We start from the raw sequence: 13,580 nt of genomic DNA on the forward strand, positions 1-13,580 counted from the left end.
AGTCCAAAGCAGATATGAAACAGTACCAGGGGAAGAGAGCAACACTTCACAGATGCTCAGCACTTGCCTTGATCTGATGTGAGAGAGAAGTGTCTGCAGCTTCATGGGCGAGTCCTCAAAACAGTGGTGGTTTGTGCAGGAGAATGGGCACAGCGGTGGTGAAGGTGACTGGCTCTGTAAGCCAGGCTGGAGAAAGAGGAGCTGTTTGAGGCAGGCTGCTTTTTAGCTCATGTGCAGGGCTGAGGCATGTCAGAGTCCAGCAGTAGCCAAAAACTGAGCTCCAAAGATGGGTACTCCTAGAAATTGCACAGGAGCATCTGAGGTGCTGCAGAACTTTATTGAAATCCCTGGTGGCTCATGTGTGGACTTTTAAAAGGCCTCTAGCCTCTAGCCCAGTTGCCAGCTGGTAACATCTTGGAGCCAGCCTGCCTTCTGGCCCCTGGGGGATGTCAGGAATTCCTCTGTGACTCCATCTCACTCACAGCACCCAGTTTTTGCATTCTGGGAGTATTTTGGTTCAGTGTGTGTGTGGCAGCCAAGGCCAGACACAAGTGTCAGTGTTGGGGAGACCCTCACAGTTGCTGCTCTCCCACGTGGCACAGGGCAAAAACACCCTGCAAGGCACAGGGGGTTTACAGGGAGTGCTTGAGCCCCTTTTGCCCTCAGCTTGCTAAATCTGCACTTGCACCAGCTGCTGGCTGAACCAGGGTCTGGGGAAATGAGCACAAATGTTTCTGCAGATGTTGTTCTTGCCAGGGGGATTTCACTGTCTTGGAGCTCTGGTGTGTCCTGAGAGACCCACAGACAGATGCACACAATGGCCTGTTTGCATATCACAAGCAAGCTTCTTGCTGAGGCTATTCAAGTTTAGAAAACTGACTGCAAGCAGCAGTCCTCACGCAGGAAAGCAGATCAAACATCCCACAGTTGCTTACAACGCAGAACAGAAATGCGGCAACAACAACAAAAAAGGCATTTCTTGTTAGTTGGGTGTATTACAGTTCCTGGTGTCTGCTTACTGTGGTACAGTGATGGCATGTGGGCACTGAGTATCCCTGTCTGAATGCAGCCGTGGTGGTGAAGGTGGGCTGGGCAGTGCTCTTTTCACATCGCTGGGAGTGTGGATGGTAGCATGAAGGAGGCACGGAAGGGAAGTGCTACAGCTGCCTCCTGTCCTGCCTCTCCTGCTAATCCCCGGGGAGGCACAGGGAATAGGGAATTTCTGTGATACACACTCCTGCCTGCTGAGAGCCATGCTGAAGTAGCACGCAGCAGGACATCAGGCACATACTGTGATCCTTCATCAGCATAGGCTGGATGTGGAGCGGTGTTTTGAGAGTACTTTGCTGTGCCCAAGTGGGTTTCCCTCTCAGGTTTGTTCAGCTAGTGTCTCTGTGCCGTGCTGTGGAGAGCTTTGTGCTTGGAGTGTTTCTCCATCCAGTGTCCCCATCCCATGCTGACCATTAGTAATTCATTTCCGTTTTGCAGGGAGTTGCAACAGCAACATAACAGGACTCTGTTTGCCACGTGCTGAATGGGGAACAGCTGGAGACAGATGATTGTTTGGGTTATTTGCCTGTTGCCTGGACATTTTGTTTGTTTGTTTGAGCCCTGCAAAAATAGGTTTCCGGTTCCTCTGGAGGCTGGTCTGTGTTAAGCCTGTATACTGTGGGCTGCTTTTGAAAACTGGTGTTTTATAACTTTGCAAATGAGTGTCCTGCTGTTTCAATGGCAAGGCTCTATAAACAAGGCAGTCTTCTCAAAAAATTACTTGCCACAGAGTCAGTGGACAGGGAGAGCAGATACAGTCAAAACCACACGCTTCTGGTGTCAGAGAAGAAGATACCCCTGAGTGGGGTCCCGGTTGCCCGGTTGGACCTCTCTCTTCAGTGTATTTCAGTGGCTGGCTAAATGATAGTGCTGGCTGATGGTTATGGACTGTGCTTTGAAGGATGCCACTCAACTTTCCTTCCGATCAGCTCCTCACCTGGGTTAAACCAGCACCACTCTGTTGCAATCACAATATTGCATTTGTAACTGCTCTAGCACTTGCACATATCCTCTGGCTCCTTACTTCGGGGTCCTTGTTTCTATTCTGAGTGGATGGACAGTCCTTCAGTCTGTGAGAAAAGCATCTTTTTTTCTCACTGTTGAGTGCAGACGTTTTGGCTGTGGAAAATGGAGTTAAATAAGAATAGGCTGGTCAGGAAACAGAGAGGGTGTTGTTGCCAGCTGATACTGGAGAAGTAATATCAGGAAGAATGCAGATTTGGCCAAGGCACTCACAAGCAGTGCCATGGGTCTAGTCATGAGCCTGGGTGTGCAGGAATTGTGCAGCTTCGGGCTGTGGTGTCTGCACATCCTCTCAAATCCCAGCAAAATGTAAATCTGACACAAACACAGGACCTGCATCAGGACTCCACCTCTTGCTTCACAAAAATTATCTTTTTAACACCTTGTGTTCCTTCGGAAATCTCTTTATTGAGTACTGACCAGACCTGAGCCTGTTTGATTTGGCATTGACCTGGGGGAGGCGGGCAGGGGAAAAATAACACTGCAGCCGATTCATCCCTCCTTGTTTATTCCACCAGAAATAGATTTGGCAGAGTGCATCAGGAATGAACTAATCAGCAGGGAATTAATTGGCATGTTTGTTAAAAGGCAGGAACAACGGTGAACAAATTAATGGCTGGATGGCCAGAGGGTTCAAGCAGCCAGCTAGAAGCGCTGCATAGTGGAAACTGTGAGTAGTAAGAGAAGTTATACAGCTGTGCTGGAGAGCCAGAGGTTGAGAGCTGCCCAAAAGAACCAGGGGCAAAGATATACGGGTGTCCTTGCAGAAGAAGCTGGTTTTAAGAAGGGCTCCTATGCCCAGACTTTCCTTCCCATAAGGCTCCCATGTGTGGGGGAGATGGCTAGCTTGCAGGAGTGGGAGGGAGGGGTAGGAGAGGTACAGCTGGAGGAGGCTCTAAGGAAAGACTGTGGAAACACAGAGCGAGGAAATGAAGAGGGACACGTCACTCATTGCAAGCTGAAATGCCGAGGGGGTGGTGAGGAGAAGAGGAGCAGAAAGGCAGAGATTTGGAAGCCTCATCACAGGAGGACTGGCCTCAAGAGCACAGGTAATGCTTGTATGCAATTCTCTGCCTTCTTTCCCAGGAATCTTTCATTTCTTCCACTGGAAGAGACACAAACATGCACCTCAGAAAGAGCTTGTTTGGTTGAGGGACTCTAAAGGCACCTGTGGAAAGACACAGGAAAGGAGGGAGCACGTACAGACTGGCATGGTCTTGGAGGCTGGAAGATTGCTACCTACATTTCTAGAGAATAGGGGTGTGCAGAGTGAAAGAAGGAGGGAAAAAGGAGGAGTATGTAAAACCTTAGAGACAGCCAGACAGGCAGACATGGAGGGTGCAAGGTCTGTGGGTGTCTATCCAGGGAGGAAGAGGAAGCTGCTTAAGAGAGAGTATCAAGCTCTAAATGAGAGAGAGATGGAGATAAGACATATCCTGAAAAAGCAGGTACACCTAGAGAAAAGGCAGAAGGTGTATATTACCTCCTCAAAACCAACAGTACTTTACAAATGTTATGGTTTGCAGTAGATGTGTGTTTTGCACCTGGATGGCTTTTTCTTTTTTTTTTTTTTTTTCTTTTTTTAGCATCAGTATGCCTGCCTGCTGGCAAGAGCATCACTCTAGCTGTCAGTCATCAGGGCTGTCATCAGATCCCTTAGTTTAGCAGGATGGTCAGGCTATTTGAGGGATTCAGGTGCTCTCTGCTTTCACACAACATCCAGGTAGAAAATGAGCAGTGGAACTCTTAATTATATGCAAAAGCACTATTTAACTCAAATACGTTGCCAAACATGAAAAAGTCAAGATACTGTTATTCCTACATAACTAAAAGCTGGGTATGTGCTGGTACCAACATATAGCATTATACTCACACACATATAAACTGAAGAATAATAAATGATAACAGATTTTTAACAAGGACTTCTGAAATAGGTGATCTTCTAGCTGTACCAGTGTGGCTGGATTAATATTGTAGGATCCAATTTTTAAAATTGTTTTGGCATTTTTCTTTATCTTTCCACCATTGCATAATACTACAAGCATATGCTAATGTTTATATTACCCTGATTTTTTTTTGCTTGGAGAGCTAACAAATGCCATCCGCTTTGCAAATAAAGCTTGCAAATTCTTTGATTGTTCTGGACTCGCAGTCTTGGCAGCTTTCTCCTCTAAAAGCTCAGAGTCTTTTCAGGATCCCAGCCTGGGAGCTCTGGCAGAACTGGCAGTAACTGAGAAATTGTGTGCAGCTACTATATGGTTTTTTAATATGAAGCTGTTTGGTTTATAGCACTTAAACCTTCTTTGACTTTATACATAAAACCAAGCATTTTAGTTGAGTATGTGTAAGTAATATAACCTTAAAATATTCTTAAAATATTTCATATGGAAATAAAAGTAAAGAAGTTCCAACCGTCTGCAAAAATTGAGACCCTTTATAAATTGAGAATCTTAAACTTACTTTAATTTTAAATATCCATTACCATTGGAGTGAGAGATACATTTTATGTATTTATGATTTACCTGAGATCAAACTCAATGATTCATTTAAAAGTATATTTTATTTCTCTGCAAATAACCCAAAACCCAATATCCTTCTTCAGCTTTAGTGTGAAAGTAGTTTGAAAGGAACTTGGGAAAATGAGAGGAAAACAGGTCTCAAATGAAAACCACAAAGCTAATTCACTTGCAATCCAATATCACAGAAAAAAATCCTTCATTTCAGGTATCACTACAGTGATTGCTAACTCTTCTCAAAAAAATCCTTCTCTCAAAGCAAGCATGGGCTTGAGCTAACACACATGCATGGTATCAGGAGAGTGTGTGTCTTCAGAGCAGTCAGAAGTGTGGGGAAAGGTTTCAAGCCCTCTTGATATACCAGGGGTGGGCAAGCTCTGAATCATAATGCAACAACTCGCATGTCTGCAATAGGAACAGTGTGTTTTCCTCAGGCTCCAGGGGAGAGAGGCCTCTCTGAAATAAAGCTGTGTTTGGCACCGGCAGAGGATAAGCCAGGCAATTCCCCCATATCCTAGCAGACAGCACAACCCATGGGCAGTAGTGAACTCAAGTCATCACCTGTTTTCCCTTAATGTGTCAAAATCTGTGGCAGGTACCAGTGAAATCTCAGTGCTCTATTGTCACTGCCTGAAATGGAGTATACTGGAGCAGCCAGAAACAGAAAGGGTGAATGAGAGGGAGAGAGATGGGAGTTTGAATCCTGGCAGTGCTCCTTTGCTTTGGGGCAGGGATTCAGGCTTGGATGGCACAACTGCTGATCCCAGCAAGGCTGTGCTCAGGGTACTGAGCTAGCAGAGCTCTTTTATCATGTTGGAGTAGGGAACTGAGTGGTTAAAAGAAAAAAAAAAATAATGAGACAAATATGTCTATCTTCATTGCTTGCAGATGAAGGGACTGTCCGGTGAATCACTGAGCCTACCCTGCTCCAAGGGCAGAGTATGATGTAATTTTCTGACAGAGAGCATGCCATATTATTGTAATTAATAGTAATAATAACAAAGCTACCATGTTATTATTGTTATTCTCTGGACTTAGAAAAACACTCTCATCCAGGATATAAGAGTTTTCCCTGCTTGTCAATCCATGTTCTACCCTGACAGCATTTTCTAGTGTGACATTGCAACGGATCTGAAAACATATCTGCAACAGGCTTGGGATCTGTTTCCTATTACAGATGAACCTGCAGGTTTTTTCTGCTAGAAACCTTATTAGTGAATATCCAATTTGCCTTCTACAATTCCACCTAAGAGAGGGAAGATTGCTCAATTTCTGTGTGTCTGAGATATGATAATCTCTTTCAAAGATGATTACAACCTGATGTTTACTGTAATAATAAATTACAATAGGCCCTCAGGAATGCAGGGAGCAAAGCTACAAAGAAACTGGTCTGTGAGGGGACTTGCAAATACAGCATGTGGTCTTGTGATTCATTTGGACACCTGAGGTTTTAAAAAGTTTGAGAACAAGTAGAGTGGATTTTCAGTATCAGATGTAGGTGGAATTTATCACCACCCTTCTCTTAACAAATACCAAAAGATCAAAGTATCCCAGCCCTGGGGTACTGAAACAGGTGGGAGGTGGAAAGGGTAAGGAATGGACAATCTCTTCAGGATGCTTTAAAATGAGCTGGGAAGCCACACTGCCTCATTGATGTTGGCAACATTTTCAAATCATTTGCAATTAGAGACATGGGTGTCTGGTAAGTCCTTTCCCAACAGGGAAGATTAAAAAAGCATGTGCAATGCATATTCATCAAAAGAAAGAGGGAAAAAAAAAAAAGGTCTAAAGGCTGGAGTATTTATCTAGAAATGCAGAGAGGCAGAGGAGCTGTGGTGTCAATGCAAATAGTTTCAAGAAGGTCCATGAAAAACTTTTCATTATGTGCCTTGGTGATATCATCAAACCTGAGAGATCTTCATTTTGGCAGCTCTGAGTTGGGAGGAAGAAGAGGTGTATGTATGTGCAAGATAGGAAGGAGGTAATTTATTTCTTTTCCTTTAAATGAATACTGCAATTAGAAGAAGAATACTAAGTACAAAATACATCCTGACAGGTGAAAAGTAATATTTTTAAAGTAGCATGACATTTTCCATCAGTATGGCTATATTCATACTGCTATTTTAAATATATGGAAAAATAAATGCAGTTGCAATTAAAATACACAAGTGATTAAATGTAAGAAAGGCACAAAGTAAAAGGATTTATTTATGTACTGCTTTATCTGCTACAAATCCTAGTAGGTTTTGAGGTGGCTGAATTCTTCCCAGATGGTTAGGAGATGAGGGTTGTATGATATGCAAAAAGCAATTTAATGCCCTCATATTCTGCAGTGAGGTCTTAGACTTTTGATGCATGTACCTGAACAGGGGAATAATTTGGATTTTCTGAATGTGCTTACTTCTCACATAAGCCCCTCCATCACTGTGACTACAGATGACTGAAAACCCATGAACTTGGCAATGCATTTTGGTGTTTGCTATGTGCAATATGTGCATAATTGGTATTTCCAGCCAGTTTCTATCAGAACAGCTGTTCATGACATTAAAAAAAAAAAAAAAATACCAGATTAATCACTGAGGGAATACTTAATTAAGACTGAATAACAAATCAGCATGAGTAAGCTGTGGAGAGACTGATCTATGCTCTTAAATTTAGAGATGGTGTTTGCCCAGGAGGGCCTGTAGGTTAGGATTGACTTTCATTGGCTTGGAAATGATGGTAAACTCAAAAGAAGATGAGGAGCTGAGGTAAGTGCTCACAACAGTTCACCATGTCTTGCCTACTCTGCAGATTTGCTCAGGAGGAACTGACCCCCTGAAACCAGAGCAAAGTGGAGACAGCACATGGGGGCAGTGAGGCTTCATCACTGGGCAGCATCTCAGTTATTACCACTGGTCAGTGGATCAGATCAAAAAGAACAATTTCCTTTTCTGGCCTCTATTAAATCCTTGATTAATTGCTTCACTGGTTTGAACCTTGCTTTCCCTAATTTTGAAGTGGGGGCGCAGCTATTTCTGTACCTCTGCCTGACACTGGTAGAACATTTATAGCTAAAAGATGCTATCCCAGCATGGCTACATATGAAGCAAAGCTACTTTCCTAGCTGCTGCCAGTTGATGAAGCATCTCTGTACCACTCAAGGGCTTGAAAAACAGTAAGAAGGTTTGTACTTGTTAAAAAGAACAGTCCCTGGGCTTCTGTAAAACCTAGGCTGAGCAAGTTGAACAACCTTTTAAAGAAATACAACATCAGAGAGCAATTTGGTGACAGGTGGGAGATGGAGAAAGAGAGGAAAGAAGGAAATAAAGCAGTTAGCAATACCTTTTTGTCTCCACAGAGCAGGGGAAACTCAAGGCCCTATGAACAGCCATCATGGTGACTATTCCTCTTTTCCTCTTCTTCATCCTCTTGCCCTGCAGTAAATCCCAGGATGACTTTCTGGACCAGCATCAGAAATGGAACTACAGAGAAGGCGGTAAGAGTTGGTGGTGGTGGGTCAACCTGGAAGGCGTTTGCTAACTCAGGGCTGAAGATTTGCCTATTTTTTCTTTGGATTGAGACACACAGTGTGAGTGCTCTTTCTTGATTCCTGGGTAGCTGCTGAGATTCCTGGAGAGAAAAATAGTTTTAGAAATAATCAGCTGGGGTACCCATTGACACCAGAAAACTTGGGCAACCAGAAGCAGAGAATTACACTGTGAGGGAGAATTATCTGCTTTTTAATTTAGATCCTCCATATGTTTAATATTTAGCATTTCATTGTGGCTTAGTTCAAGTGTTGGGGAGTGGAATCAAATTCAGAACACTAGCTCATGTTTTCTCATTCCATCACATTTATTTTCCTCTCTTCTACGGACCTCCTGCTAACCTAGCTGACAAGGTCAACATAGAAGGCATTAACAGCATTACTCAAACACTTGAGAAATGGGGAAATGGCATCTTCTGGCAAATGAAGCACACTCTGCTGAACAACCCAAATGCTTTACTGCCTGAATTCTCCAGGTAATTCCCTTCATCCGGAGACAGGATTCTGTCCTCTCCTCTCCTTCTCCCTTTGCATTAAAGGAAATATTAATGATTGGGCACACTCACAACATTCACTTTAATCTCATATTTCCAGAAACAGAGCTGAATACACAATGAAAAAGAAAGAGGAGTAGGGAATACAGGGAACTACTAGAAACCTATTATTACTTAAATCAGAGTTGTTCCTAAAGCAAGAGGTACTCCTCCATAACTCAGCTTTCTCTTTAGGAAAAAATCTGTCCACAGCTACTATGCATTGAACCAGTTGAAGAGGAAAAGCTAGAAAAATAAAATGGCACTAGTCAGAAGGTCACACAATATCTGTACAATTAGGGTTTCAAGAGGATATAGTTGATAGATTATATGCTGGCTTTTGGCATCAAGTGGATTGCTCCTTGGCTGCATGGTGGCTGTTGTTATTAGCACAGAATTCATCACAACTTTCACACTGCCAGTGCTGAAACTCATTGATGCCTAAGATTATCAGGGCTGATATTAAGTAATGAATTTAGAAAGCTCTAACTTCAGTCCAGGGAAATGTAATGAGACTATTCAGCCGTATTTCCTGCATAGGGCTTTGAATTAAGAGTTTACTGGTAAGGACACAGGCTGGTCCATTAGAAATGTTGAGGACTGACAGTAATCCAAGAATTACTGGCCCAGATCCACATCTGTTCCTGGTTAACAGCAAGGCTAATTAATACTAGTTAATATCACATAAGATTAGAATGATCATTAGAACTTCATAACACCCTTCCTCCAAAGGAAGAGTCAGTGTTACCCCCAAGCATGCTAGTGCATCACTGCAACCCTCACCTTGCCAAATCCTGATGTGAAACCAGTCTCTCCCCCTCCCTCGGCTCAGGCAGAGGCACAGCCTGGAGTGACCAGGGGGCTGTGCAATCACAGCTGCACCACGGCAAGCAGCAGCCTGCCCTTCATCAGGAAGTCCTTACAGGTGATCCCACATATTGCTGCTTTCTTCTTCTCTACCCCTGCTGGCTCTAGCCACGCAGGATAGTTTTTGTCTCCTCCCTTAAAGCAGGAGTGATGTGAAGGGCTTCTGGTTGCTCATAAACCAGCTGTCATTCTGCAACAAGCCAGCTGTGCTTTGGTGGTGATGTAAAGAGTGTGTTTCCCATAGTGGTCCTGAACCTCGTGATTCCTGGGTTGAGATGGGGGCATCTCAGATGAGTTCTCACCACACAAGGGTTAGGGTTACTTTGGAAGCATTTTTTAACAGTTTCTTGCAACTTCCCCACCATGAAACACAAAGCCATGGTAAATTATATTGCATGCTCATGAACTCTCCCCACACTGAGTCATTCTCCTGTATTACTCTCTCTGTAGTCTCCGCCCTGTCTCTGCGGCTGTGGACAATCTTGTGAGGGAAGTCCAGTCAATAAGGAAAAGGCTAGAAGAACTGAACGAACGCCTCAATGTCATCAGCAAAACTGTCCTTCCCATCCGACTGAATGCTCTGCAGAGCCAGAGGCGTGGAAATACTCAGATGCGGAGACTTCCAATGCATAGGAGAAGGTTGTATGCTCGCAGAAGACCTCAGAGGAGTTAATTCTCTACCAGAAAAAAAAGATAATTTTTTTTCAACGCTTAAGGCTTTCTCAATGGGATGCTGCTAGAGAAAATGATGTAAAGCACATAGAAGTCGGCTTTCCTAAGGAGACCAGAATTTCTGCATTTTGTTGTTGCCTTTCAAACCAATGTCAGTAGGTGAAATCTGGCCCTGTTCTTCAATGATGGCTCTTTTGTGTCCCAAGCAGAATGAGTGGACAAGCTCAGTGTACTTGAGTGTGAATACCTTCAGGCTATACAGTCAATCTTTCTTACCAGAGGATCTTTCCATAAAGATCAGGTTAATTTCTTTCTCTGTCCTATTTTTACAGCACTCCATCTGAAACTGCTGGGGAATTTATCTTCATAAGTGCTGAGCACCTGATGAATGCAGAAAGATAGATTAATGCTTGGCAATTCCAGCTGGGTGGGGAGGGGGAGAAGAAGCTATGTTTTAAAATACAGCCATAACCTATTCTCCATCAGTGCAAAGAATGCTCTGTTTACATGTTCAGAGGGTGGGTAGAGTTGGATAGCCTCGGTCCATGCATCACATTTCAAGACCAAAGATGTGTCAGATTCTAGAGACCAAATTTGAACATCTTCTGCAAAAAAAGGGTTTTTTTTTAGCTACCTGGAACTGGGCACTACAAAACCTTGTTATTCAGCAGATATGTTCAGAATTTCAGCGCTCTGAAAGACATTGCATTGACTTCTGACAAGACCCTTGGAAACCAGAGGATGTCTTTTAAAAACTATTTAGATTCTTAATAGCATAAACAGGTTTCTAGAAGGATTTTCCAAAGTAGCTTAAGAGACAGTTCAGTCCCCAAATTCACAGATAATAACTCAATTGGTATCTGATTTGCAGAGTAACTTCTCCACATGCAAGCACAGAGCTCCAGACATTTCCCAACATCCTTTAGCACAATTAAGATCTGTAGAAAAAGAAAAACTACATTCTGCAAGGACTTTGATGCCTCAGAGAACACCCAGAATACCCTGCCTTCAGCTTGTCTTTGCCTGTGGCTTCCTGATGATAAAACTGGTGACAAAAAGCAGTGCAGAAATCAAATTATGCACTGAACAGAGGATAGAGTGGGCTTGCCCTTCAGGTCTCTAAAGGTAAATCCAATATAGAGATTCCCATCCAGTGTTACAGCCAACTGCATACCTGAAATCTGTTGAAACATAAGCAGGAGCATCAGAGAGGAAAATGAACTCTTTTTTTAAAGGTCTGGATGAAGCAACTTATGAGAACAAAAATAAAGAACGGATTATGTCTTAAATGGTTGTGGGGGAGGCTGGCATGACAGTTGTTTTGCAAATGCTCTCCAGTCATAAACAGTGAGGATGCAGACTAACTATTTAAGGATTCCCAAGGCCTGAGTTTGTGGAAAGAAATTCAGTGACACTACAATAACCACCAGAGGGAAAGGGGAAAAACTAGTTTCATATGAAATCTTTCAAAATGAACCAGAAGAAGTAACGCAATCAGCATTTTGGCTAGGACCTTGGAGTTGAGTGGGGGAGGTATAAGGAGTGTATGAAACAATCTGATAAATATTTCCTGGATGTAAATTCTTTGAGTTTAAGTTTTCAGAAAATTACAAAAATCTAACTTGGAAGGTCTTTCTTTGGCTTTTGCTTGGGAATTTGAAACACTGCTTAACTAGACAAGGGAAAAATCAAGCCTGTGAAGAGGCTGATAAAAAGATACAATGGCACCTTTGGTGAAGTTGTCATAATTTCTCAGGAAATGTATTTTGATCCCAGAATGTATTTACCTAAGTTACAAGGAATAACAGGAGAGAAAGGCCCTATGAACCTCCTCCTTGTTATTCTGCATTCAGAGCTACTAGGCTGTGGTGTAGTATCTACCAGCTGCACACTTGCATAGACTGCTGGTCCCTCCAGAGGATGCTTTACACACTCTGCTTAGGGCTATAGGGACTGCTGGTCACTTTGGCCTATCTAGAGGAAGAATACATCATATATATCAGCTTTCATCTTCATATTTTAGATATTAGACAACCTGAAGTTGTATAAAATCCAATGTGAAAGAGAAAGATGAGACTCCTGGTTCAGGGAAGCCCCTCACTCACAGATAGCTGGAAGTGGGAGGCCGGACCAGATCACTGCATGCTTTTACTTTTTACATAGATGTCCATCACCAGCTTCTGCCAGAGAGAGAGGACTGGGAAAGATGGACCTCTGGTCTGACCCAGTCCATGTATTCCTATACTGATATGTTCAAGTTGGTATTTTTGGCAGATCCTCTCAGCTCAATGGACAAACTTGCTGTTTGTTTTAAAAGAGAACAAATAAGCTGCAGCACACAACATATATTACAATTTTGCAATTTCTTGCCTAATGAATAAACCAAATGATATAAATGGTTAATAAATGACTAGATCTGTAGCCTTGTCACCACTGATAGCAGCCCCTGTCATTCACTCTGTCAAAGTCCATGCCAGGCTCCAGCACGGCTCCCTGATCTGAAAATGGCCTGTTTGATTAGATGATGATGGCCCGCTGCTTTCGCTTCTTTGCCTCTGCAACACCCTCTCTCTCTAGATGGAAATGCTTTAATGTCACTTTTCTTTTATCATTTTATTTTTCGCTCTTTAACAGTATAGGAATCAGCCTGTTTCCGTGCCACTCACCTTCTCCCTGAGGAGGTTGAAGTCCAGCTGAGTGGGCATCTCAAGGTGCCTTTGCCTCAGTCTGCCTGGGGACACTGGTCTAATCCATGGCTGCCCCAGGGACTGGCATTTGATTCCTGCCTCAGCTACAAACTTCTTAAATGATTCTGGGCAAGCCACTTTCTGTACCCGGCACTTCTCCTTTGACATGGCTTATAGAACTAAAACCCACTTGTGATCACGAAGGACCCAAGTCCTCCACGCACATAAATATATCCAGCTACAAAAGGCCATCTAAGCCCCCTGTTATGTTAATGTACATATATTTCTGAGGAGGGACCTGGCTGATGTGTTAAACAGAGCTGACCAGTTAGGCAGCGAACACACACAGAAGTCAGCCGAGGGAGAGCAAAGATCATCAGTGGCTTCTGAAATCTACCCCTTACCTAAAGCTTACAACATCCAGAGGCACAGAGCACTGCCCTCAATTCACTACTTAAAAGACCACAACTCTGATCCCCCTTAGTTATGTTTATTTATATAAACGTCACAACTTTACAGTTTAAGGAGAGCTGTGCCCCTCCGTGGTACATATTACACACTTTGGTCGGTACTTCCATTTTATTTCCTTCAGATCTCCCCTCTCCCCCAGATGAACACCCCGCACTTTATTACACTTTCCAGCATCCTCCGTTACTCCACCACCGGGGCCTCCGCTTCTCCTCTCCCACAGCCCGGCGCTGCC

At 43.4% G+C, this 13,580-nt stretch overlaps 1 protein-coding gene across 1 annotated transcript; it reads left to right on the forward strand.

Moving 5' to 3' along the window:
• The first annotated feature begins 2,964 nt into the window (after window positions 1-2,964).
• On the forward strand, window positions 2,965-10,191 carry LOC104519847 (uncharacterized). The gene is made up of 5 exons (XM_010165194.1): window positions 2,965-3,122; window positions 5,693-5,865; window positions 7,930-8,067; window positions 8,465-8,594; window positions 9,969-10,191. Exons 3-5 carry the CDS (start codon window positions 7,965-7,967, stop codon window positions 10,189-10,191), a joined length of 456 nt encoding a protein of 151 aa, XP_010163496.1. The 5' UTR covers window positions 2,965-3,122; window positions 5,693-5,865; window positions 7,930-7,964.
• Window positions 10,192-13,580: the final 3,389 nt, after the last annotated feature.

Source organism: Antrostomus carolinensis, unplaced genomic scaffold (genome assembly GCF_000700745.2).
Source record: "Antrostomus carolinensis isolate BGI_N321 unplaced genomic scaffold, ASM70074v2 Scaffold44033, whole genome shotgun sequence".
Taxonomy (NCBI): domain Eukaryota; kingdom Metazoa; phylum Chordata; class Aves; order Caprimulgiformes; family Caprimulgidae; genus Antrostomus; species Antrostomus carolinensis.

Excerpts from the sequence above, each read along its gene's own strand:
- LOC104519847 (XM_010165194.1), top strand. The coding sequence starts at position 7,965 with ATGGTGACTATTCCTCTTTTCCTCTTCTTCATCCTCTTGCCCTGCAGT. Across the intron at positions 8,068-8,464 it reads ATGGAACTACAGAGAAGGCG|CTGACAAGGTCAACATAGAA; the intron begins GTAAGAGTTGGT and ends CTGCTAACCTAG. Across the intron at positions 8,595-9,968 it reads TTACTGCCTGAATTCTCCAG|TCTCCGCCCTGTCTCTGCGG; the intron begins GTAATTCCCTTC and ends CTCTCTCTGTAG.